A 25944-nucleotide genomic window follows, 5' to 3' on the forward strand; every position below is an offset into this window, starting at 1 on the left:
AGCAGGTCCTCAAAGAATCAATCCTGAAGCACTTGCATGAGAGGACAGTGATCAGGAACAGCCAGCATGGATTCACCAAGGGAAGGTCATGCCTGACTAATCTAATCACCTTTTATGATGAGATTACTGGTTCTGTGGATGAAGGGAAAGCAGTGGATGTATTGTTTCTTGACTTTAGCAAAGCTTTTGACACGGTCTCCCACAGTATTCTTGTCAGCAAGTTAAGGAAGTATGGGCTGGATGAATGCACTATAAGGTGGGTAGAAAGCTGGCTAGATTGTCGGGCTCAACGGGTAGCGATCAATGGCTCCACGTCTAGTTGGCAGCCGGTGTCAAGTGGAGTGCCCCAGGGGTCGGTCCTGGGGCCGGTTTTGTTCAATATCTTCATAAATGATCTGGAGGATGGTGTAGATTGCACTCTCAGCAAATTTGCGGATGATACTAAACTGGGAGGAGTGGTAGATACGCTGGAGGGGAGGGATAGGATACAGAAGGACCTAGACAAATTGGAGGATTGGGCCAAAAGAAATCTGATGAGGTTCAATAAGGATAAGTGCAGGGTCCTGCACTTAGGACGGAAGAAGCCAATACACCGCTACAGACTAGGGGCCGAATGGCTAGGCAGCAGTGCTGCGGAAAAGGACCTAGGGGTGACAGTGGATGAGAAGCTGGATATGAGTCAGCAGTGTGCCCTTGTTGCCAAGAAGGCCAATGGCATTTTGGGATGTATAAGTAGGGGCATAGCGAGCAGATCGAGGGACGTGATCGTTCCCCTCTATTCGACATTGGTGAGGCCTCATCTGGAGTACTGTGTCCAGTTTTGGGCCCCACACTACAAGAAGGATGTGGATAAATTGGAGAGAGTCCAGCGAAGGGCAACAAAAATGATTAGGGGTCTAGAACACATGACTTATGAGGAGAGGCTGAGGGAGCTGGGATTGTTTAGTCTGCAGAAGAGAAGAATGAGGGGGGATTTGATAGCTGCTTTCAACTACCTGAAAGGGGGTTCCAAAGAGGATGGCTCTAGACTGTTCTCAGTGGTAGCAGATGACAGAACGAGGAGTAATGGTCTCAAGTTGCAGTGGGGGAGGTTTCGGTTGGATATTAGGAAAAACTTTTTCACTAAGAGGGTGGTGAAACACTGGAATGCGTTACCTAGGGAGGTGGTAGAATCTCCTTCCTTAGAGGTTTTTAAGGTCAGGCTTGACAAAGCCCTGGCTGGGATGATTTAACTGGGAATTGGTCCTGCTTCGAGCAGGGGGTTGGACTAGATGACCTTCTGGGGTCCCTTCCAACCCTGATATTCTATGATTCATCTCATGTGGCAATGAGTCCCATACACTAATTTCAGGCTATGTGATAAAGCCATTTCCTTTGATGAGTGTCATTCACTGTTCTCTTGTTCTTGGGTTATGAGACGAGGAGGACAGAGGCTCCCGATCACTGTTCCCTCTAAGCTGTGCGCGTGTGCGCACGCACACAGATCCTAAACCCCCCCACACACACCACAACACCACACGTACAAACATTTGCACAGAAGCACAACAGTTTGCACAGAAGAAATTTTTTGCTCACATAGCCTGTCAAAAATTAAAGGGAACATGGCTCCCGATCGCCCATTGCTCTCCCAGTCATTATTATACAGACTTTAAACACATCCCCTGTAATTCATCTCCTCTCTACAGTGAGCAAACCCCATCTAGTCAATCTTTCTTTGCAGGAGTTTTACTAGGTCTCTAATTATGCTAGTTGCCACTCTTTGAGCCCCCTGTGATTGTGCAGTATGGATCAACAAAGCGTGTACACACCCAGAGAGCCAAGCTACCCCCTTGCTGCCCCGCCCCCAAGGGAAATCCACCAACACACACACAGCCCTACCCATCCAACCCTGGGGTAAGGGCCTACGCCACTCCTACAAAACAAATTTTCAGCACCCCCACCATGACCCTACTGACACCCCCACCATGCCCAGCACATCTGAATGCAAACATGTGCCCAGGCAAGGATCCTAGCCCCCCATCTTTCTACTTCCCAGCCCAATAAAGAGAGTGGAATCGGTGGGGGCTCTCACAGCCCCTCCTCTCCTGCTGCCAGCTGGCGGGGGGGTTGTATCCATGCCAGACTCTTTTGCAGCGATCCCCAGTTGTTAGTTTGAGTGGCAAGAGCTGCCGCGTCGTTAGGAAGGGAACAGGGAGTCTGAACAGCCGAACGCCCACGCCCAGGGTTTGAATGGAGCAGCCTGTCATGCAGACGGAATACAAGTGCTTCTGTTTATCGCCAGCACCCGAGAGAATCTAGCACAATGCCAGGGAATGCGAACAGCCAAGAAGGAAACTAGCAGGTTGATCTTCACATGCTAAAGCCTCCAACAGCCAGGGATAGAACCCAGGAATCCTAACTCTAACCCACTAACTCCCACTCCCATCCCAGAGCTGGCGACAGGAGCCAGGACTCCTGGCTCCTCTCTCTAACCACAAGATCCCATTGCTAGCTTCCATGAATCAGACACAGAGGTGGACTTTAACACATGCTTGCCAGTGGGTTAAACTCTGTCTCCAGACTGAGTTTCACATGCAGTACTGCGGATAACACCCCCTTCCACCTCTAACACACACACACACACAGCCCCCCCGCTTTCTCCTCCTCCCACATACACCCCCGTGCTGCTGGCAGCATCCGTCACTCGGGGAGAATATTTCCCCCAAAGCTTTTTTAGGAAGGAAAATGAGGTTTCCCACATACAGAGAATTCCCGTGGAAATTTTCCGCCAGCCTCGGAATTGTAGATTTTTCATTAAAAACTGAAAATTGACTGGCATGGGGCCAGATGCCTCCCAGTGTTTGGAAGTTCCTAGCTGGAAACGTTACAGTTCTGGGGAAAGCGTGCTGGATTTTCAGCAGTTTTCAGCCAGAAGTCCCCCCATTTGGGGACAAATTTTTTCTTTCCAAATTGTCCAGGTTTGGGCTGAAAATTTTCGTTTTTCAACATCAAGTCAAAATGTTCTCCAATCAAGAGCAGATCCACACTCTGCCCTTCCCCAGCAGGGCGCCAAACTGAGCCTGGTCAGCCCCCGCACTGGAGCTGGGCGGTGTCCTACCTCAATGCGGCCAGTGTCGGGCTGGAAGCCACGGGAGGGGTCCTCGGTGGTGACGCGGCACTGGATGGCACAGCCATTGATGCGTATGCTGTCCTGCCGCAGGCCCAACTCTGCCAGGCTCTTCCCCTCCGCGATGTGGATCTGGGCATGCACCAGGTCCACGCTGCCAAGAGAGCGGGAGAGGAGGGCTTGTGTTAATCATCAACTGACCACAGCAGCGCCAGTGTCTGCCAGAACCATTCTCACCAACCTAACCTCCTCTATGGAGCCCAAGTGTCCCTGATTAACCCCCAAACGGGGGCCCTGATCCCCAGAGTCTGTTACTTCGTGTGGGGCCCCCATAATGTCCCACATCACCCACCATAGCCTCTCCTCCTCCAGTGTCCCCCACTGTCCCCACAGGGCTGGGGATCTGCGGGTGCATCGATTCTATCGCTCTTTGGGATCACACAGGGTTTTCTATCCACCACTTTCAAAGTCATTGCCAAACACAGGCCAGGATTGGAACCCCCATTATTATACAAAAGGGGAAACTGAGGCACGAAGTGGCAAGACAGTCCCCTCCCTGCTCGGGGCCTCAGTTTCCTCTCCCATCCTTTGTTTATTGCTCTAAGGGGCAACAGCTGTCTTTCACTGTGAGCCTGTGCACTGCACAGCATGACGGGGCTCCGGGTCTGCGGGGCGCCCAGAACAATGCTCCTCTCCCTTGATCTTAGGGCCTCTGGAGGCTACAGAAATGCTACTTACAATCATGACAAGTTAAGCCTGTGTTTAAATGCTGTGTTGAACAGCAAAGGGATTACTCAAGCAGGTACTTAACTACAAGCTCTTATGGGACTGTTTTTAAAAGGCCATTAGGAGCCTAAAACCTATTGACTTTCAATAGGATTTGGCCAAGTAACTCCCATTAAGGCCTTTGAAAGCTGCCCTCGACGTGCTTTGCTGAACCGGGGCCACAAAGCTGGGATTTTAGCCAGGGATTGTGCTTGTGTGATGCACAAGCCAGGCCCAAATCCAGCTTGCAGGCCCCAGCCAGTCCAATTCTGAACACGCCTCAGTGGGAGCGCTCAGAAGACAGGGAGCTGTTTTTACATAGTCCCATAGAGCCAAGTTCAAGCATTCAAAGTCATGAGTTGGGCCTCCCTCCCTGGGTGGGGAGAGGGAGGGTGGGGGAATCACATTTGATTTAATTATCAAGAGATCTTAAAAAAACCACACAACAGATTTGGAGGGTTTATTTGCCTCTTGATTTTGAGCCTTTAGAAACTCACAACTGAAGGTGGGGCTAATATTCAACCTTAAAGCATTAAATATGTAGAGTCCTGCACCGATACAAAATTTATATCTGCATCCAATCTGCAAAAATGATCCGCAGATATAAAGCAGAGATCCGCGAGCGGATATCCGCGGATTTGCAGGGCTCTATAAATATGCCAAGTTTAGCTCAATGACCACTGAGGGAGAAATTTGGGGTGGCTGCAAGATCCCAAAGAGGGACAAAGGAAAACTGAAGGAACAATCATTGCTACATTGTAGCCTCAGGACAGACAACACAACAAAGAGTACACCAAAGAAACAGAGAGCAGCTAACATCAAGGCATCCTCAAGTCCACGATCCTCTCTAGCTTGGCAAGTTGGGTAAAAAAAACCAGAAACACATAGAGAGATTTTCCAGTGCATTGGCTAGTTTGAAATAACAAAATAAAATTTCGGTCCAAACTGATTGTCTGGTATATCAAGACTGAAGAAGTTTGTTTGGGGTTGAACTAAACCTTTCACTTCAATTTTGTCGAAACAGAATGTTCTATTCAACCAAAATCATTTCCTCTTCTCCCCATCCCGCTGTTTTATTTCCATTGAACTTTTCGAAAATGTTAAAGTCAAATTAAAGGAAAATTTGAGACAAAAATCTGTTCTGAATGTAAAGAATTCCCCCTGCCCTCCCCAAAATTGGCCTTTTCAACATTTTTTTTAATTTGGGGAATTTCTTTCCTGAAATTAACAATTCTGAAAAAAAGCGACAGAAATTAATGAAATGTTTCAGTGTTACTGAACGTGCATTGTTTGCTGAAAAGCATTTCACCTGAAGAATTCCACCCAGCTCTATGAAGGCACATGCTTAGGCCAGCTACTTCTCAGGATGGTGAGTAGATTTTAATAACCTGTTCATTGCATCAGAATTAAGGAGGGCTCCCAATATTCTGCTGAGCTCCACCTACAAAATACACTCCCCCCACGGCCAGGGCTCTGTCTACAACATGAACTCCGGCCTGGCATGGTAAATTCTATCAAAGTTTGACTGATGAGAGGAGCATTATCTGGATTACCATGATGCCCTGGCGCTAGGCACTATACAAACAGAGCAAAGAGATCAACCCTGCCCCTAAGAGCTGACAAAGAATGTCAGTTCTGCTGGGTTCAGCTCCTTCTGGGGTCCAAAACAGTATGGGACCATCCTGTTCACCCAATTTGACTTGGTGGAGAATCTACCCCAGTCACTCCTGCCTCCAGAGGAGATCTGGCGGGTGAGTTAGAGCTCAGCTTTTGGGTTTCAACGAGTTTTAGGCCAGAAAGGACCCATAGATCATCCAATCTGACATCCTGTATAGCACAGGCAATTCTATCTCAGCCAGTTCCCTCTGAATTGAGCAGAAAGACTTTAGTTAGACCAAAGCATTTCAATCCTCAGGAGCCCTGCCTGTTGTGAGCTCCAGGCAGAGAACAGGGGAGCTGAGGGTCCTCCAATACCCGAGGCCCCAGCTCTGACAGGGAATCGCTGCGATTAGCCACGCCCAGCTGATCCCAGCAGGTGCCCCATGCAGAGGGAGGTGAAAACACCCCAAGGTCCCTGCCAACCTGACCAGGGGAAAATTCCTTCCCAGCCCTCAATCTGGTGATCAGCTGGACCCTGAGTATCTGGGCAAGATCCACCAGCCAGGCAGCTAGAGAGGACTAGCTGAACCACCTCAGCACACGGGACCTGTCTCCAGCTGTGGCCGATCCCCGATGCTTCGGAGAAACACATCCAGTCTTGATTTAAAGGCTCCGCATGACGGAGAATCCACCCCATCTCTGGGTCAGCTGTTCCAATGGCGAATCCACTTTCCACTTAAAAACACCTGGCCTCACTTCTAACCTGAACTGGTCCAGCTTCACTTCCCAGCCACGGGATCTCATTCTGCCTCGAAGAGCTCTCTGCTCTCCAAAACCTGCTCCCGCAGATTAGAGACCAGGACCAAAATACCCTCCCTATGACAGTAAGGAGATGGGATTGGTTTGGAGCTGGACAAACAGGCTGGAAATCAGGTGCAGATATTTAACAGGGAGGGGGATTAACCATTGAACATCTGACCCAGGGACAGAGCAGATCCTCCAGCACATGGTGTCTTCAGGTCAAGAGCAGATGTCTCACTTTAGAAGGTTAGCCCTAGTTCAACAACACTGGACTGGAAGTCCGGACTCCTGGGTTCCACTCCTGGCTCTGCCACTGACCTTGGACTAATCCCTTCATCTCTCGTGCCTCTGTTTCCCCTCCCACCCTTTGTCTATTCAGACAGTGAGCCTTGGGGGCAGGATCTGTCTCTCACCGTGTGTCTGAGCAGGGCCCAGATCTCAGCTAGGGTCTAGGCAGCCTCCAGCATGGCAGGGTCCTGGTATGTGACCAATAACACAGAATCATAATGACAAGGACTGAGGTTTTTACAGCACCATCAAAGTGACAAGCGAGCCTTCAATGCTTAGTCAATAGGACAAACGCCTGACGTGGGCTCTAACAGACACCGGCCCCTGCAACATGCACACGTTACGGGGTGATCGATATTTTGTGATCTCAAAGCTGGGTTATAAATTCAGCTGTTTTAAATACACCTGCCTGTAGCAGCTCAGATCTTGCCTTCACATAGATAGAGAGATTCTGAGTGGGGCCTAGTGAATAGAGCAGAGCGGGAGCGGGAGACAGGGAGTCAGGACTCCTGGGTTCTCTTCCCAGCTCTGCGATTAAGGGGTTAGCGCATGGAGCTGGGAGTCATGTTTCCTGCTCTAACCCACTAGACCCCACTGTCCTCCCAGAGTCAGGGCTAGAACAAAGGCGCCCAGTCTCCCAGCTCTAACCACAGGCTGGGACAGAGGCACATGGCTTTAATAACGGGGCTATTTTAAAACAGAGCCAGAAACTCCCAGAGTTTAAGGCCAGAGGGGACCATGAGAATCTAGGCTGCCCTCCTGTGTAGCATAGGCAGACTGTCACTCAGTTCCCCCGATGTTGAGCCCAGCCACTTGGGTTGCCAAAGCACCTCCCAGCAAGGCAGCCAATCTGGAGAATCCACCGATTCCCTTGGGAGTTTGCTCCAGTGTTTAATCTCCCGCACTGCTAAAAACTGGTGCCTTATTTCTAATCTGAACACGTCAGATGCCCTGAACTCAGGCAGAAATATTAAATGCTTTCACTCACAGGAGCGCGATCTTCATTATTAGTGTTAGAGTTGTTCCCCGAAACCTCCAACCAATCACAGCCTCGTTGTGCCCGGTGCTCCACAGACTTACAGTGAGAGACAGTCCCTGGCCCAAAGAGCTTGAAATCTAAACAAGGAGTGGGAGGGGAAACTGAGGCAGAGAGCGACAAAAGGACTTGCCCAAGTTCAGTGGCAGGGCTCTATACAGGACCCACAAATCCCAAGACCTAGCCCAAGGCCACATCTACTATACCACACTGCGTCTCTTGAGTCAGAGTGGGTTATCCCAGCAGGCTGGGACCCCAAGGGACTGCAGGTCGGGATTGAGGGGCACCAGCAGAGCTATAGGGGAGCTTAGGGCTGGCATAGCAGGGGGCTATGTGTTGGGACTGAGGGGCATCGGCAGAGCTGGGGGGGCGTGACCAGGGCTAGAGTTTGTATGGCAATGGCAGCTCCATGATGGAGCTTTGCCTGTTACCTGCCCGTGTCCAATCACGTCCCTCATTTTCAAGGACAATGGATTCAATGCTGTTCCCCCCACCCCCATGCCAAATACAGGTTACCACCCCAGCTGTACAGATAGACAGAGCAGCTGGAAAACTGATGCCAGGCTTTGAGCTGTGGCATGGGGAGCATGGGAGTCTGGTTTCTTTGGAGCTCGAGGCAGGTGAGCTCTGATTTAAGCAGCTCACACTCTCAGCACACGGGGGGGGCTCCATTCCCAGGGGAATCTGGAGAGTGACCCTAGCCCCTAATTAACAGCCCCTCAGGGTAATTGCTGACTGCAGGGGAGGGGGCAGCAGTGGATAGAAATAAGGGGACAGGGAATGTGCCAGGAAGGTGGCAAATTCAGGAACAACCAACAGGAAATGCTTAATGCTGGTGCCCCTTCATCCCAGGCTGATTGCTGGAAGCCAGGGCCTTGTCAGATTATTCTCATTTGGAGGAGAAATAGATGGTCCCAGTCGGCTATTTCTTTGGTGCCATCCTGTTCATTTACTAAGCATACAGAGAAAGTTTTGTTCCTTGAACACAGGACGAACAAAGAGCTGGCAGTTGCCTTGGTCTGAAATTCCCCCACAAGTCTCCAACCAGTCCTGTGCATAAGAAGCCCTGTCTCTCACTCAGGATCACTCTTGTGACTACCTTGCTCACTATTTGGCTCTCCCATCCAGATGTACACAGCTGCAACCATTCAACACCCCTGCCCCGGAACCCACAATCAGAAAACCCCTTAGACTACACAATTTAGCTTCTGATCAACCTTGCCAGGTGGAGCACTGCCTTAGACTTCTCCAGCTCTCTCACTTCAAAAAGGAGATTAATTGCTTTTCCTTCTATTTAGCCTGAAAGGTGCTTAGCACACTTATCAGCTGTATCCAGGTCTATAAATCAAAGGCCTCCTGGATGGCAGCTATTATCACCTTCCAGTGGAAGGACACACCACCAAACTGGCTTGGGGAACTCATCACTACAAGATCCCACTGCTATTTACCGTGCCTCAAAATGCTAGAACGAGGGAGACCATGGCAGGGACGCTGGAACAATGTGTATAGTGGGGGAGCTGAGAGCCATTGAATCAAACTGTAACCCTGGACGGAAACCACTTCAAACCAGGGGGTGCTGCCACACACCCCTCTCCCCGAGTTCTAGCACCTTTGGACCATAGCCCACTGGGCTGATCAGCACTGTCTAATCGTGCTCCCCCACCTGGTGCTTCTTGTCTTATACTTAGCCCAGACCGTCTTTCTGTCCTGGGTCTGTACAGCACCTAGCACCGTGGCTCTGTGAGGCGCAATACAAATAAGAAGTAATTGGTTGAGCTTACACAGAACTCAACAGGATGTCTCGGTCTGTCACTCCATAACTTGAACACTGCCTCTGAGCCATTCCCATCCTTTAGAGAAGGCCCTAGGAGCAGTGGCCAGCACCCTCTGGATTCTGAGGTATGGGGGACACGTGAAGACCCTGACAGCCCTTCAGCACAGCCCCAGGGTACAAGCCTGACTGTCCCAGAGCTCCCCTGGCCCCAGAGCCCAGCATTTCCACCTCAGCTTCCCCATCACACTCTTCAGCCTACTTCCCCTGCGGAGGTAACCTAGCCCAGCAGCCGAGCTGCTCCAGGGAGTTCAGCCCCTTCCCAAGTCACCAAGTCCCTGCAGCCAGCTCTAACACAAGAGAGCCTCCAGCCTTCCTCCTTTCAGGCAGGGCCCAGCAGCAACAGTCTGTCCTGTTGTCTAGCCACCTGGGCTCCAAACAGCTCAACAACAGGGGCCAGCTCTAACCACCTATCACTGCAGCAGCCTCAGCCAGCTCCTGACTCTCCCCCAGGCTCCTTACCCCCGAGAGAAGCAGCCCATCTGCTTTCCTCCCCAGCCAGCCCCCCAGTGCTGGGCTATCCCTGGCTTCAGTCCAGCCCTCTGCACAGGTGTAGCAGGGCCAGGCTGGCTCACCCTTAAAGGGGCAGGCCACCCTGTTACAGCCAGCTTCAAGCACCTCTGCTGTTGTCTGTGGATCAAACAGCGGGTTGCTGGCACCAATTCATGCTTCCCAGCAGAACAATCCCCCATCTCATCTCTGCCCACTCTCCCAACAGAGTGTAACATGGTGACATCCAGAGGCATAATAATGGTGGGGAGGGGAAGACCACACAGCCCCTGGCCTGGGGGGCAGATTGGGGGGGCCCTGCCATGGGGGAAGGAGGATTGCGGGCACACAGAGCCCTGGCGTGGAAGGGAAGGGGGGAATGCGGGGTCATTCCAAGCTCTTACCATGGGTGAAAATATGGGACCCTGGAATGGGAGAATGGGGGGAGGGGAGGCAGACCCCAGCCATAGGGGAGGAGAACGGGGACCTTGGAATTGGGGGAGGGGAGCCCACACAGTGCCCCTCCCATGGGGAGAAGGTGGGAAAGGGGAGGAATGGGGCACATACAGAGCCCCTGGCAGTGGGCAGATTGGAGGAAGTTGCAGGGAACGCTTGAAATAGAGGGGGCTGGGCAGATGGCACCCAGGGAGCAGTGTGGCGAATGGAGGGATGCCAGGGGCCCTGGTGAGGACAAAGCACTCGACCAACAGAAGCTACGAAGCATGCAACCCACTAGTAGCAATTCCCATTAGTAACAGGGACAGCAAGCGAAGCAGGAAGGCAGCACATTCCAAAGTGACCTACGGGAAACGCTTCTTACGCAGCCCACGCTTAGCCTGGAGTACACGCTCCCACTAGACCCCGCTGCTCTTCCCCCAGTCACATGATGTAAGAACAAGGGGCAGCCAGCAAAAGGTGGAAAATTCAGAAGTGTGCCGTGTGGGGAACTCCCTGCCACTAGACACAGTTGAGATGAAGAGCTGAGCAGGATTCCACAAGGGGACTATCCGGAGTAAAACTAGTAGGAGTTTAAAGACCCATCAGGAGCTGTGGGTTTGATTTAACCCCCTTCTGCTCCAAAGCTTAAGGCAACTGCTTACACAGGGGTCCCTCACCCATGAGATGCAGCCACATCTGGGGTGGGGCACATTGACTGTTTATACAGGGAGCCTTTGCCATGCACTGAGATGCAGCTGTCTCTGGGGTGGGGGATGCGGGTTGTTTACACAAGGATCCCTCATCCGGCACTGATATGCAAACTCAAATGAGACTGTACAACACTATTGTCCTCCCAACATTACCGTATGGCTTGGAACCATGACAAATGGTGAAAGTGCATGTTAGGAAGCTGAATGCATTTCACCAGCTTGGTTTGAGAAGAATATTGGGAACTGATTGGTGAGATCGTGTAACTGATGTGGAAGTGCTCGGCCACACAGTCAGCAAAGTGGGGACTCAGTAATTGGACAGAGTTGGCTATGGTGGTTTGGCCACGGACCCAGGTGGCCCTGTGGCAGAAGCACAAGGTACATCTTCGATTGGATTCCAGCTGTAGGAACGAGCAGGAGTGGAGGACAAGGACTGACCAGAGGCAGGATGTTAGAAAAGGATGCTGCCCCCATGAAGACAACTTACGATGGAGCCAAACACCTTGGTCTGGACAGACAGCAGTGGGGAAATGGGTTGTGCCAGCAGGCACAGGAGACTCTATGGGTATGTCTACACTACAGTTCGACACCCATGACTGGCCCAGCCAGCTGACTCAGGCTCACAGGGCTCAGGCTAAGGGGCTGTTTAATTGCACTGCAAACATTCAGGCTTAGGCTAGAGCCCAGACTCTAGGACCCTGTGAAGTGGGAGAGTCCCGGCTACTGCCTAAGCCCAAACGTCTATACTGGAACTAATGAGCCCTTTAGCCCAAGCCCGAGTCGGCTGGCATGGGCTAGCTGGGGGGTTTTAACTGCAGTGTAGACTTACCCTCAGTGTAAGTAAGACTCAGCCACTCCTAAGGTGAGGCAAGGATTCCCTTGCCCAGTACTCAGCTGTAGCCACTTCTGGGGTGGAGCATAGGGGCTGTTTATACAAGAACCTGGCACTGAGATGTGACCACCTCTGGCGTGGGGAAGCTATTTATAGAAGAAATTTTGTAGGAAATTTCCCCTAGAGGGCAGTTATTCTATCGCTCCCCATTAGGGGGGGGTCTTGCACCTTCTTTAACAAAGCTGATGCTAGCTGCTGTTGGAGACAGGATGCCAGGCTATATGGGCCCCTGAATCACATTGCACTGATCCCCCTCCACACATAAGGGAAACTATATCTGTTGACCAGGTGGGGAAACTGAGGCAAAGAAAGGCTATAGGATATATCCAATGTCAGTAGGAGAGCTGAGAAGAGAGCACAGGAGTCTTTACTCCCAGCTCCCCCTGGTCTAACCACTAGAACTCACTTTCCTCCCAGAGGTAGGATAGAACCCAGGAGGCCTTAATCCCAGGCCTACCAGCTAGCTGTCTGTGATGGATTTCCAGCTATGCTGGGGAAAGACAGATTGGTCTGATGGGGGCAGGGGGCTCTGGCTGAAAGGTGCTAGAGAAATCTTAGCTCCATGGAGGGAGCCAGGTCCATTGTCCTGCCACGAATAAATGCCCATCAAATAGCGTTATCTCCCAAAGACAGGCGACTGCCTCGCACAATGCCAACAACAAAGCTGCCTGGCCGTTGTAGCTGAGGTGGGGCCATCTATAGGAGCATGGAGCAGACACAAGTTAATACTGTCTCGCAATCACACAATGTACATGCCTATAATGTGTCCAGTGCAGGAAGTGGGAGGGAAAGGGGGCAGATACCAAGCTATATGGGTCTTCTGGGCTAATCTAAGTGAGGGACATATTGGCCTGAGATGCAGATGCCTCTTGGGTAGGGCATGAGAGCTGTTTATACAGGGATCCCTCTTCTGGCACTGAGATGTAGCCACCTCTAAGTTGGAGGGGTGGGGGTGCTGATTATATAGGGACCTCTTATTATTTTGGGGAAGTTCTATGCCTGTGTTATATAGGAGGTCAGACTATGTGATCACAATGGGCCCTTTGGGCCTTGGAATCTATGAATCCCTCACCCAGTGCTGAGATGCAGCTGCCTCTGGGGTGGAGCGGGGGGTTGTTTATACAGGGATCCCTCACCCGGTGCTGAACCTCTGAGGTGGAGTGTGGAGGCCATTTATAAAATTACAGCTGTTGCAGGAAGAGGAGGCAGGAGATGGCTGGCAACACTGGATAATTCAGCAGCCTATCTCAAAGTGCTTTACAGCTGCAATTAAGGCTCATAGCCCTCTAGGGAGGCTGGGAATAGCTGAGAGGGCCCCCAGCAGAACACAGAGGTTAAGTGACTAGCCCAAGGTGACCTGGTAGAGCTGGAATTAAAATGAGTTAGTGCCTGCATGCCACATCCCCCGCCTCTAGCCAGGCCCCCCTGAAGAGAGAACAGGACGGGGAAGGCCTTCACAGGAGCAACGAGGTCTGTGGCTAGAACTGTGAAGTGGGAGCCAGGACTCCTGGGTTCTGTACCTGGCTCTGGGTGGGAAGTGGGGTCTAGTGTTTTAGAGGAGTTGGAAGCTAGGCTCTTGCCCCACCTTTGGGAGGGGAGTCAAGTCTACTGGTTGGGGGGAGCTGGGATGCAGGATGCCTGGGTTCTATCCTCACCTCAAGGGCAGTGGGGTCTAGTGCTCAGAGGCCTGGGAGTCAGGACTCCTGAGTTCTAGCTTAGCTCTGGGAGGGAAGTGGTATGCAATGGTTAGAGCAGGGTGTGCCTGAATGGCACAAAGGGGCTTTTATTTAGTGGAGAAGTCCATTGTGCATGAATGCCATGTCTTCTCCCTAGGCCCTGCTCTCATCCCTTATCAACGGTTCCCTGACAAGGCTATTTAGCCTCTTCTCCTCTTGACAAATTGGTTCCGAGCTGGATTTATTTATTTTATGCAGGCCCAACGGTCCTTAGATTGCTGTTTGGGCCTTTTAACGTGGTGATTAATTGGGAAAGGTTGGAGTTTTTTATGTTCATTAAAGGTTACAGGATAAATATGCAAATATCTCAATTTGAAGAGCTAAGCGCGTCATAAAAGAAGCCTGCACACTGGCCCCAGTGTGGTGATAAATCTAGCTATATATTACCAAAATAAATATAAACTAGATCTCCTATTAAAGAAGCCTGAGAGGTGGGTTGTTTGAGCACTAACAGTAGGATTCAAAAGCTCTTTACAGGGTAAATCCGCTGCCATCTAGCTTGTTTTTTATCTGCACCTGTCGCTATAGTATGGGAACCTTGCAACCACAAATGGATTTATTTGTCTTGCAGTAATGGGTAATTGAGATGGGAGGGGGGGCCCACTGTGCTGGATCAGGGTCCCGATTGTTTAGTGTCCTGCACATATTCCCGCTTGAGATCGGGGAGACCCTGCTGCTCCGGGTGCTGCACAGACACACAAGAAGAGACAGTCCCAAAGACCTCAAAGTCTAAACAGACAAAGGGCTGGAGGGGAAACTGAGGCATAGAAAAGAGAAGAGACTTACTCCAGGTCAGAGGCAGAACAAGGAATTAGAACCCAGGAGTCCTGACTCCCACTCCAGTGGCCTCGCCTCTAAACCAGACCTCTTGATATAACTTCACATTGCCCCCTGAGGTGAAAGGAAATGTGATCCCCATTTTACAGATGAGGAAACCGAGGCACAGAGCAAGGAAGGTCATGCACGGGAGCCAGGAATTGACCCCAGATCTCCAGGGTCCCAGCTGGGTGCTGTAACCCCAGCCTGAAAGTCGACTTAGCAAACAGCCCAGAGTTTCTTGGGAGTCTCAGGTCTGGCCAGCCTGCCAGGTGTTTGCAATGGTAAATGCTCTGCAGTTATAAACTGGGCTGTGAACCTGTTCTGAGGATAATTATAGTGATCCAAGGAGACAATTACAATTGTTACAGCAGGAGACAGCAGGTGGCACTGTTTCTGGCAACATGGCAAGTTGTGTCAGTGAGAGAGAAGCAGGAGGTCCAGTGGATAGCATAGGAGCAGCGGGGATTGGAGTATGATCCAAACTTGGGACAACTAGCAGAAAATCTTCCAGCTTCCGCTCCTATCGCTTCTAGCTCTAAAAACAACTCTCGGCAACATCTCCTCCCTGCCAGAGGGCAAAAGGGCCTTTAATTTGGATAAATACAAGATTTCCGGTGTCAGATCTTGGACCATCAAGGATACCAGAGGTGACATCGGCTAAGCCCAGCCAAAAGCAATATGTGCAGCTTCGAGGTTCTGTGGCAGTCTGCAACAGACAAGAGTTTTGGAGAGAACCGAGAGCCCTGTTGGGACAGTGCGAGTCAAAGGAAGAGCTGCAGTGGATGATGTGTTGTTTCAGCAAAGGACCTTGAGATTCGACACAGGCTTTAATATAGCGTTGCATGTTCATATGATAAATATTTTATACTGCACCCGCCAGAGTGACAGCAAGGCCTGTGGTAAGAGAAATCAGACAGGCTGCCAGCACGTCACACAAATCAAAAAGCGCTCTGACATTCTCATTGCTTGTTATTAGGAGTATTATGGTAGATTCTACAGCCCCCAACCGGTTGGGGCCTCTGCTGCGCCGGGTGCTGCACAGACAGTGAAAGACTGCGCCAAGGAGCTTCCAGTGGAAATATGCAAAGGGGGGGGAGGGGAAACCAAGGCATAGAGAGGGGAAGGGACTTGCCCAGCGTCACCCAGCAGGTCACAATGGCAGAGCTAGGAACAGAGCCCAGGAGGTTCTGATTCCCAGTGTACTCCTTGTTCTAACCACTGAAGCCTATTCTCTCCCTGGCACTAGGAACAGACCCTAGATGTCCGGACTCCCAGGCCGCCCCTCTGACCACTACACCTGCATTTTCCATCCCAGAGCTGAGGATAAAACCCAGGAGTCCTGGCTCCCAGCCCCACCCCCACCTGCTCTAACAAGCAAAGTACATTGCCTCTATTATGCAGCAAGGCACTGAACACGAACCACACGTTTAGAAAGAATCATTCTAGGGGAAGGTTGTCTATATACTTGCTTTTTGTGTATTTTTATGGTGTATTGATCTCAAGGGAGAGTAATTTGCCTGGCGTGTGCCAAAGCATGCAAGCAATTATACAGCTCAGACTCCTTCTCAGCCAGCTCCCTGGAGCTGAGGTGATAGCGAGGGATCTCAGTGGAAATGCCAGCGTGTATAGCTAGCTCCAGGCACTGACACACATGGGGATCATATGCAGGGTTTAGTAAATGTGCGTGCAGTGTATATTTAACAGGCATGTAACATATTATATCTGTATGCCGCATATTACACTTGCATACACTACATTAAACAGGCACCCTGCATATTACATATTCATGTAATATATTATATATTATAGTTGCATGCAGTAAATATATATAATATACTACATGCAGTATATTAAATAAGCACAAAGTATATTACATCTGCATGCAGAAAATTACCTGTGCATACAGTAAACTATCTGTGCGTGTAGTATTTGAATCTTTGCATGCAGTAAATACGTAGCTGTGTGAGGTATATTACGTATACCTGCAGCATATATATGGACATGATGCATACTACATATGCATGTACTATGTTTGCATGCAGCATATGCATGCAGTATATTTAACAGGCACTCAAAATATGTACACAATGTATATATCTGTATGCAATATATTGCATATGCACACAGAATATTAACTATCCAAACAGTACATTATATTTTGATGCTCTATATCAGGGGTTCTCAAACTTTAGATTGGTGACCCCTTTCACACAGCAAGCCTCTGAGTGCGACCCCCCCACCCTTATAAATTAAAAACACTTTTTTATATTTAACACTATTATAAATGCTGGAGGCGAAGTGGGGTTTAGGGTGAAGGCTGACAGCTCGCGACCCCCCACGTAATTACCTCATGATTCCCTGAGGGGTCCCGACCCCATGTTTGAGAACCCTTGCTCTATATTAAATAAGCACATAGTATACTAGATCTGCATGCTGCATATATATGAGCATGCAGTATATTGCAGTATGAACACAGTATACGTGTGTGTGTGTGTAGGTACGCAATCTATTACATATGCATACTGTATATTATATTTGCATGCAGTGTGTATATATATATATATATCTTGGCATGTGGTAAATGACCTTTGCAGGCAACATATTAGATTTGGAAGCTGCATATGCATGCACGCAGTATATTGCAATGTGCACACAGTACATCTATAATGGCATGCAGTCGATTACATTTACACTGCAGCAGCCCCATTGATTTTCTGTGCCACCAGATCTGTTTGCTTCTGGATTTCCTGCCACCTCAAATTAGATTCCCCCCAAGAAATGAGGCAAAATTATCTCTGCTAATGCTGCAGAGACCCAGCCAGGTGCAAGGTGGCTGGCAGTTTTGGATGGCTGGGCCAGATAATGAACACAGTACATTCTGTGTGTCTGGCCCTGACCTCAGAACATAGCAGTTAAGCCTGAGCAACCGTTGCTGTTAAGGAGACACCAATTCATTTGCACCAGCACTGGAGAATTAAGAAGAGCAGATGGAAACTTTCCAAGGGCACAGCTGGGAAAGGAGAGAGAGGATCCTAGTGCACGTGCCCACAAAAACAATCGCACCCAACACCTACCAGCTGCCCAGTTGTCTCCAGCAGGGGGCAGACACACCGACCCCAGCCTGATTCTCTCCAGCTGGGGGCAGCAGACCCCCTACCCCCAATGCTATCTAAGAACGTGGGAACTGTCATGCAGAATCAGACCAATGAGCCCATCTAACCTGGTATCTGACCCCCCCTTAACCAATTCCTGCTGGGTTGGATCAGATCTAGGGGGCCATCCAGCCTGGTATCCCTCCCCCCACCCCAGATCAGACCAATGTGCTGGTCTTGGGTCTTTGTCAAAGGCTGTCCCCAGAAGTTTCAGAACAGTCAGAAAACCTCAGAACCTGTTGATACCAGGACCCTGACAAGCAAGGACTGGGCCTCAGACCTGAAGAGAACTGCTCTGATTTTAAGCACTGCTGCCATCTAACCAAGTCCCTGCCTGGCCCCAGTTTCTGTCATAGAATCATAGAATAGAAGGGTTGGTAGGGACCTCAGGAGGTCATCTAGTCCGACCCCCTGCTCAAAGCAGGACCAATCCCCAACTAAATCATCCCAGCCAGGGCTTTGTCAAGCCTGACCTTAAAAACCTCTAAGGAAGGAGATTCCACCACCCCCCTAAGTAACGCATTCCAGTGCTTTACTACCCTCCTAGTGAAAAAGTTTTTCCTAATATCCAACCTAAACCTCCCCCACTGCAACTTGAGACCATTACTCCTCCTTCTGTCATCTGCTACCACTGAGAACAGTCTAGATTCATCCTCTTTGGAACCCCCTTTCAGGTAGTTGAAAGCAGCTATCAAATCCCCCCTCATTCTTCTCTTCTGCAGACTAAATAATCCCGGTTCCCTCAGCCTCTCCTCATAAGTCATGTGTTCCAGTCCCCTAATCATTTTTGTTGCCCTCCGCTGGATGTTTTCCAATTTTTCCATATCCTTCTTGTAGTGTGGGGCCCAAAACTGGACACAATACTCCAGATGAGGCCTCACCAATGTCGAATAGAGGGGAACGATCACATCCCTCAATCTGCTGGCAATGCCCCTACATATACATCCCAACATGCCATTGGCCTTCTTGGCAACAAGGGCACACTGCTGACTCATATCCAGCTTCTCGTCCACTGTAACCCCTAGGAACTTTACTGCAGAACTGCTGCCGAGCCATTCAGTCCCTAGTTTGTAGCGGTGCATTGGATTCTTCCGTCCTAAGTGCAGGACTCTGCACTTGTCCTTGTTGAACCTCATCAGACTTCTTTTGGCCCAATCCTCTAATTTGCCTAGGTCCCTCTGTATCCTATCCCTATCCTCCAGCGTATCTACCTCTCCTCCCAGTTTAGTGTCATCTGCAAACTTGATGAGGGTGCCATCCACGCCATCCTCCAGATCATTAATGAAGGTATTGAACAAAACCGGCCCCAGGACCAACCCTTGGGGCACTCCGCTTGATACCAGCTGCCAGCTAGACATGGAGCCATTGATCACTACCCGTTGAGCCCGACAATCTAGCCAGCTTTCTATTCACCTTATAGTCCATTCATCCAGCCCATACTTCTTTAACTTGCTGGCAAGAATACTGTGGGAAACCGTGTCAAAAGCTTTGCTAAAGTCAAGGAATAACATGTCCATTGCTTTCCCCTTATCCACAGAGCCAGTTATCTCGTCATAGAAGGCAATTAGGTTAGTCAGGCATGACTTGCCCTTGGTGAATCCATGCTGACTGTTCCTGATCACTTTCCTCTCCTCTAAGTGCTTCAGAATTGATTCCTTGAGGACCTGCTCCATGATTTTTCCAGGGACTGAGGTGAGGCTGACTGGCCTGTAGTTCCCCGGATCCTCCTTCTTCCCTTTTTTAAAGATGGGCACTACATTAGCCTTTTTCCAGTTATCCGGGACCTCCCCCAAGTGCCATGAGTCTTCAAAGATAATGGCCAATGGCTCTGCACTCACATCCGCCAACTCCTTTAGCACTCTCGGATGCAGCGCTGTCATGTGCCAACACCTTGCCATCGGGCAATGCACCAACCCTCACAATACCCTTGTGTGGTGGGGAAGCGCCATTATCCTCAGTGTACAAGGGGGAAACAGACACAGAGACTAAGTGACTTGCCTGAGATCTGTGGCAGAGCAGGGAAGAGAGCCCAGGGGTCCTGGCTCCCAGGTCCTCTGCTCTAATCCACTCCCCGCACCTCCCTCCCAGAGCCAGCTGACTCCCAGCAATTCTTGCTCTAACCACTAGAGATCACTCCCTTCCCACAGATGGAAATAGAATCTAAGAGTCCTGACCCCCACAGCCTTCTGCTCTAACCACTAGACCCCACTTCCCTGCCAGAGCCAGCAATAGAACCCTCACCCAGGAGTGGGGTCTAATGGGTTAGAGCAGGGGGGCTGGGAGCCAGGACTCCTGGGTTTTCTCCCCAGCTCTGGGACAGGAGCAGAGTTTGGTGATTAGAGGAAGTGATGGGGTCCATGTAAAAAAATCACCAAGAAGCCCCCCAGCCACCCGAGACAGAGATAACCTTCCTGCTGCCCCCCCCCGCCGCCGCCCCACCTCTCTCACAGACAATTGAAGCAAAGACAAAAGCAAGGCAGGCTCCCCAGCCCATCAGCTCAGCCTGGATTCTCAGAGCAGGGGCTGCCCACGCAATTCAGGAAGAAAACCAGACTGAAAAAATAAAAGCAACAAGGATGGGAGCAGCAGTGCCCGCCACCGCACAATGGAGAGCCGGACGCATGCTCGGGTGGAGGAAGAGAGAGCTGATTTCAAGAGCATTACATGGCTATTTTTAGGCATGGCTCTACTGGCCCGTAATCCATAGCGCCAGGGTGTGGTGGCTCGGGGAGCAGGAGCAGCAATGGGGCATGACTGGGGGGTCTCTCATTATGATCTAGATCCCTTCCCCCACCCCCCCAAAGGGCTAGGAGAGAAGTGGCTTGGACACAGCATTCCCACGGTGTGTATTGCAGTGACATGTAGATACCAGGCACTGCACAGACCCTGATCATGACTGGGGCCCACGGTAGCACAAACACCCAGTGAGAGACAGTCTCTGTCCCAATGAGGTTACAGCCGAAATAGACAATGGGTGGGCAGGAAAACTAAGTCACAGAGAAGCAAACAGACTTCCCCAAAGGCAGTGGTAGAGCCAGGAATAGAACCCAGGTTTCCTGACTCCCAGTCCACCGCTGCTCCAATCCAGTAGACCCCACTCCCCTTCCAGAGTTAGGAACAGAACCCAGGAGTCCTGACCCCCAGTCCACGCTCTTAGACGTTAGAGGCCACTGCCTGACAACCATCTCATTTAAACTGATTTCCTCCTAGTGTATACAATAGGGTTGCCAACTTTCTAGTTGCACAAAACGAACACCCTTGCCCCGCCCCTTCCATGTGGCCCCACCCCTTCCCGAGGCCCCACCCCCACTCACTCCATTCCCCCCGTCCCTCTGTCACTTGCTCTCCCCCACCCTCACTCACTCACTCATTTTCACCAGGCTGGCACAGGGAGTTGAAGTGCAGGAGGGGGTGAGGGCTCCGGCTGGGAGTGCGGTTCCCAGCCAATGGGAGCTGCGGAGCCGGTGCTCAGGGTGGGGACAGCGCACAGACCCCCTGTAGCTGCCCCTATGCTTGGGAGCCAGAGGGACATGCCAGCTGCTTCCTGCAAGCCGTGCAGATCCAGCTAGGGAGCCTGCCAGCCCCGTGCCAACCAGACTTTTAACGGCCCCGTCGGCGGCACCGACTGGAGCTGCCAGGGTCTCTTTTTGACCGGGTCCAGTCGAAAACCGGACCCCTAGCAACCCTAGTATACAACAGCTCCTGGGCTGAGCCATGTTACATTGACAGCCACCAAACAATGCCACAAATGCTGCAAATTAGAGCAGTTAGTGGGGGTGGTCTCTCGGAGCCAGGACTTTTGGGTTCTATCGGAGCTCTGGGAGGGAAATAGGGTCTAGTGGTCAGAATAGGGGGCTGCAAGTCCTCCAGCCCTTTACCCTTCCATACCTCCATTTCTCTGAGAGACAAATACTTCACGGCATCACTGTGCAGGGAGGAGGCTGGCCTGGTGGGGGGGCAGGGGGTTCATGCAGCACTTCAGTCAAGTCTGCAGAGCTAAAACCTCATTCCAGTCCCGAAGTGTTAACAACTCCCCCTCGTAGCTGCTCGAGCCACCCAGGCTAAGCGATTTATATTCAGCTCAGCTCCCTGGGTTGAAACTTCAAAGGGATTCTGCTTCCCATCTCCAGCAAAGGAACGCGGACGCCTCCAGCCTTCTCCTTGCCATGCCAGCGCCCCCAGGCATGGGGCCAGGGCCGGACACCCCTCAGCTGGAAATGAACGACACCACCCTTCAATCCTGCCTCATTACTCTCCAGGTGTGACCAGGAGCACCAAGTTGCTAGCGTCATCTTCACGGGAGAGGCGCTGGAGGGAGCGGAGTGAGAACACTGGCTGTGAGGGCTACGCCTGGTTACCCCAGGCCCACCAGAGGGCGCTGTAGGGAGCAGACGCACTGGCTGTGGGGGAGCTCCTGCTTCCTCCAGTCCTGGTCTGTCCCAGCAGGGGGCGCTTTAGGGAGCAGGGCAGGAGCACTGGCTGTGAGGCAGCTTCTGGCTAATCCAGTCCCAGCCTCTCCCAGAAGGGGGCACTCTAGGGCCCCAGCTCAAACTAAGATCAACTTGGCAAACAGTGGAGGAGATGTGGTAGTTTGGAAACTGCCCTGACCATGATCTGCATGCCCTGTATATACCTATCTCCGGGAGACCCCTGAGGCCAGACAGCCTGGGGAGAGAAATCCCCAGAGGCCCCCAGGCAGGCACACACCGGCCCCTTTGTAGCGAAGCAGGCTGGAAGCTGTCAGCAGAACACATGGCCTGGCTAGAGCTTCCCTGAGAGCAGAGACGGCTGCTTGGGGAACTGTGAAGCCAGAGGCTGCGTCCCGCTAATTAGAGCTAATTTTTCTAATTGGCTGCATATGTCCAATGCTGACAAGGATTTATGGCATTGTTAATGCCCCTGGAAACACACAGCGCCCGCCCCCCCCCCGCCCTTTCCCCATTCCTAATCTCCCAATTGCCAGCTAATTGATAACAACTTCACATTCATTATAGTGCCTGGCTTTGCCAAGAGACTCTCTCTCTAGACATGGCTGTGGTCCGTGCATTGTTTATACAGGATCTCTCGCCCGGGGCTGACATGCAGCCGCCTCTGCGGTGGGACACTGGGGCTGTTTATACAGAATCCCTCACGCAGGGCTGAGATGCAGCCGCCTCTGGGGTGGGACACAGGGGTTGTTTATACAGGTCCCTCACCCAGGGCTAAGATGAGCTGTCATTACCTCTTTGTCACAAAAGGAGATGCTGAGGCCCAGGATGGGGCAATGACTTGCACACACTCATTGGCAGTGAAGGGAGTAGAAGCAAGTTGCCCCAGAGTGGGCACAATGGTTTAGCCACTCCCGCATAGCTGCAATCCTGCCCTGCTGCCCTCTTCAGGTCTATGAGACTATAATAGGGTGATTGGCCCTTTAAGGGCCAGGGGGCTTGAGCCAGTCAGCTGTTTTATTTATCAGAATCAGACCCAGCTAAGAAGTCTCAGCGTTTTCCAGCCCTCAGATCTCTCTTATGGCTCTTTCTCTGCGATGTTTCAATGGGTACACCCCAGAGCTGGATGCAGCATCCCAGTCACTGGTGCCGTGAGGTCACCTCCCTGCTCCTATTCAATGCTGCCTGCTGATCCACCCCAGGATTGCATTCAATCTCGGCTCCCCGTTCACACTGGGAGCTCACAGTCGCTTGGTTTTCACCAGGATCCAACTCCTTTCCAGAGTCCCTGAGTCCCAGGGCACAGCTCCCACCCATCTTGTAGGTGCAGCTGACATTTCTTGTCCCTGTACACACGACCTTGCCTCTGGCTGTAGGAAAATGCACCTTCTTCGAATGAGCCCAGCTTCCCAAGTGACCCCGAGTTGGAAAAAGGTTTGGAAGGTGCATTCCTGTGAGACACAGATCCATAGACTGTAAGGCCCGAAGACACCTCAGACCATCCAGTCAGACCTTCTGTCTATTACAGGCCATTCCATTTCCCCCAGCTCCCCCTGGCTCAAGTCCAGTATCCGGTGTGTGTCTAAAACATGCCATCTAGTGCTGGGCACTGGCAGAGACAGGCTGCTGCACTAGCTGGATGTTGGTCTTGAGCCACTCTGGGCTACATTCGCCACCGCTCAGGAAGCCACAAATGGTCCTGGCCTCATTTGCACCCATTTTGCGGGACGAACAAACGATGGTGCAGCAGTTCAGGTGCTAGCACGGGCCACTTGGCTTCTGTCACAAACCCTGGACTAGACACGAGGGGCGAGATTCACAGAGGTACTTCTGGGTTGCAGTGTCTAAGCCTGAGTGCTCCCATGGGGCCTGCCGCCGAGCGGAGTTCTTGGCTCCAAGTCAGGTGTCCCAAGCCTTGCGTGTAAGGAAAGGATGCTCAGAAGCCAGCAAGCTGTGCAGGGAGATGGCTCAGCTAGCCAGGAGTGAAATGCAGAGGAAAAGGGCAGAGCTCAGGTTCCAGCAACTCAGTCATCTGTGAGCCCTCTCCTGGAGTTGGGTCCTAAGACAGGCCGGCCCTTTCTCATGGAAAACCAGAGAGTCCTGCCCCTGAATAGCCAAGAGCTTGGCACTCAGGGCACTCACCAGGACTGTGGAAAGATGTGTTCAAGGCCCTGCTTGGGCTCAGTGAGGATTCGAATCTGCATCTCCCACAGTCCAGGTTCGTGCCCAGCCCACTGGGCTATTATCTTTTCTGGGCCAGACTTACACACATGCTGTCATTTGCACAAGGCCCAATCCTGAGCATGCTCAGAGCACACCTACAGAATCAGGGCCCGGTGGCAAGCTAGGGGGGAACACACAGTGTGAGAATCCTGCTTCAGGGATCCTGGGGTTTTGGCTTGTGCGAGGCTCCGAGCTGCCTGTAAGCTGTGGTGTGCCATCAGGAGTCAGTGGGTGTGTGCGTACCGACCGCAGGGAATTGCAGGGGGCTGAACATTCTCAGTGGCACCTAAATGTTGGACTTAGGCACCTACATCCTTTTGTGGGTCTAGCCCCTAAGGAGCTTTGCGAAGCTGGCCCTTGGCTGCTCTGTGCCTCAGTTTCCCCATCTGCACAATGATGGTAATAGCCCTGCCCCACCTCCCCCTGGGGTTGTGAGGATAATGCATTAGAGAAGTGCCAGGGGTTGGGGGGGGCAAGATAAATATTTGAGTTGGAAGCACACATCTGATTTGCCGAGCATGCCTGGCCGAGATCACGGCAAGATGACATCTCATCCTGGTACATGACCTCCAGGCCTTCATCAGCCCAGACAATGCCCCAATGGTGGTGGGGGCTGCCATGCTAGCCAGCAGGATCAGAAAGGATCCCACTCTGGCTGCAGTCTGGGCTGTCTCTCACCCGCTCACGTGGCAAGGCCTCGTAACCGGGGGCCAGACGTCACCCTGCTGGGAGTGCTGATGAACTGAACAAGGTGACAGTGTGTTTGGGGTTTCAATAACTGTGCAGCCATTCTTTGTTCTCGGGGCTTGATAGTGGGGTCTGTCGATGGCACTTACATGGCCCCATCACTATACTGTCTGAGTGCCTCATGAGTAGTAATGCATTATCCCCAAGACTCCTCGGGTAGGCAGGGCAGAGCAGAGCAGAGATCTCTGTTGTACAATGGGTAAAAGGAGGCACCCAGAGGATAAGTGACTTGCCCGATGTCTGTGGTGGAGCAGGAAGTGAACTTTGGTGTCTCAAGTCCTCAGCTAGTGTCCTAACCACTGGGCCATCCTTCCTCCAGTCTGTTATTATTTTATCATTCATTATTTATGTATGGGTTTTGAGCAATTAAATGTGCAGCACTCTGGGCCCTGATTTTGGTCAGGGGGGTCTGTACAGTACCCAGCACAATGTGGGGGGCGGAGAGGGGGATCTCAGTTGGGCCTTCGGCTTGCTACCATCATCTGAATAGGCTTGAAAGGATGAGATTTTGAATCCGTAAACATCGGTTTCACTGCACACACAAACCGACACAAAAATACTTCCAAACGCAACAGTGGAAATGTACAGACGGGCAGTGTATGAAAAATGCTGCTCGGAAACTTATTCAAATTTGATTTAAGGAGATTTACTTGGTCTATGTGGACCTGCAACGTTGACCATTTGTGTTTTAACGGCTATGAAACTTTGACTTTTTGAATCTCAGCGTCTCCTGTCATTCAATAATTATTGTCTCACTCCCCCATTCTGTGACCCTCCCCATAATTTCCTGCAACTGTGAACATTTAAATCAATAAAAATGGTAAAAAGCTTTAAAATAAACATTGCTATTATCTGTCGCTATAAACAATGAAAAATTCAAATCAA

At 51.3% G+C, this 25944-nt stretch overlaps 1 protein-coding gene across 11 annotated transcripts in view; it reads right to left on the reverse strand.

Moving 5' to 3' along the window:
• PC (pyruvate carboxylase) overlaps positions 1-25944 on the reverse strand; it is a 240206-nt gene that overhangs the window by 80034 nt on the left and 134228 nt on the right. For all 11 annotated transcript variants that reach the window (XM_075130375.1, XM_075130380.1, XM_075130382.1 and 8 more), the window contains one exon: positions 3098-3260. In XM_075130375.1, coding sequence (XP_074986476.1) covers positions 3098-3260 — 163 coding nt within the window. The remainder of the gene's footprint in view (positions 1-3097; positions 3261-25944) is intronic.

The sequence above is a fragment of the Caretta caretta genome, chromosome 7, assembly GCF_965140235.1.
Source record: "Caretta caretta isolate rCarCar2 chromosome 7, rCarCar1.hap1, whole genome shotgun sequence".
Classification (NCBI taxonomy): Eukaryota; Metazoa; Chordata; order Testudines; family Cheloniidae; genus Caretta; species Caretta caretta.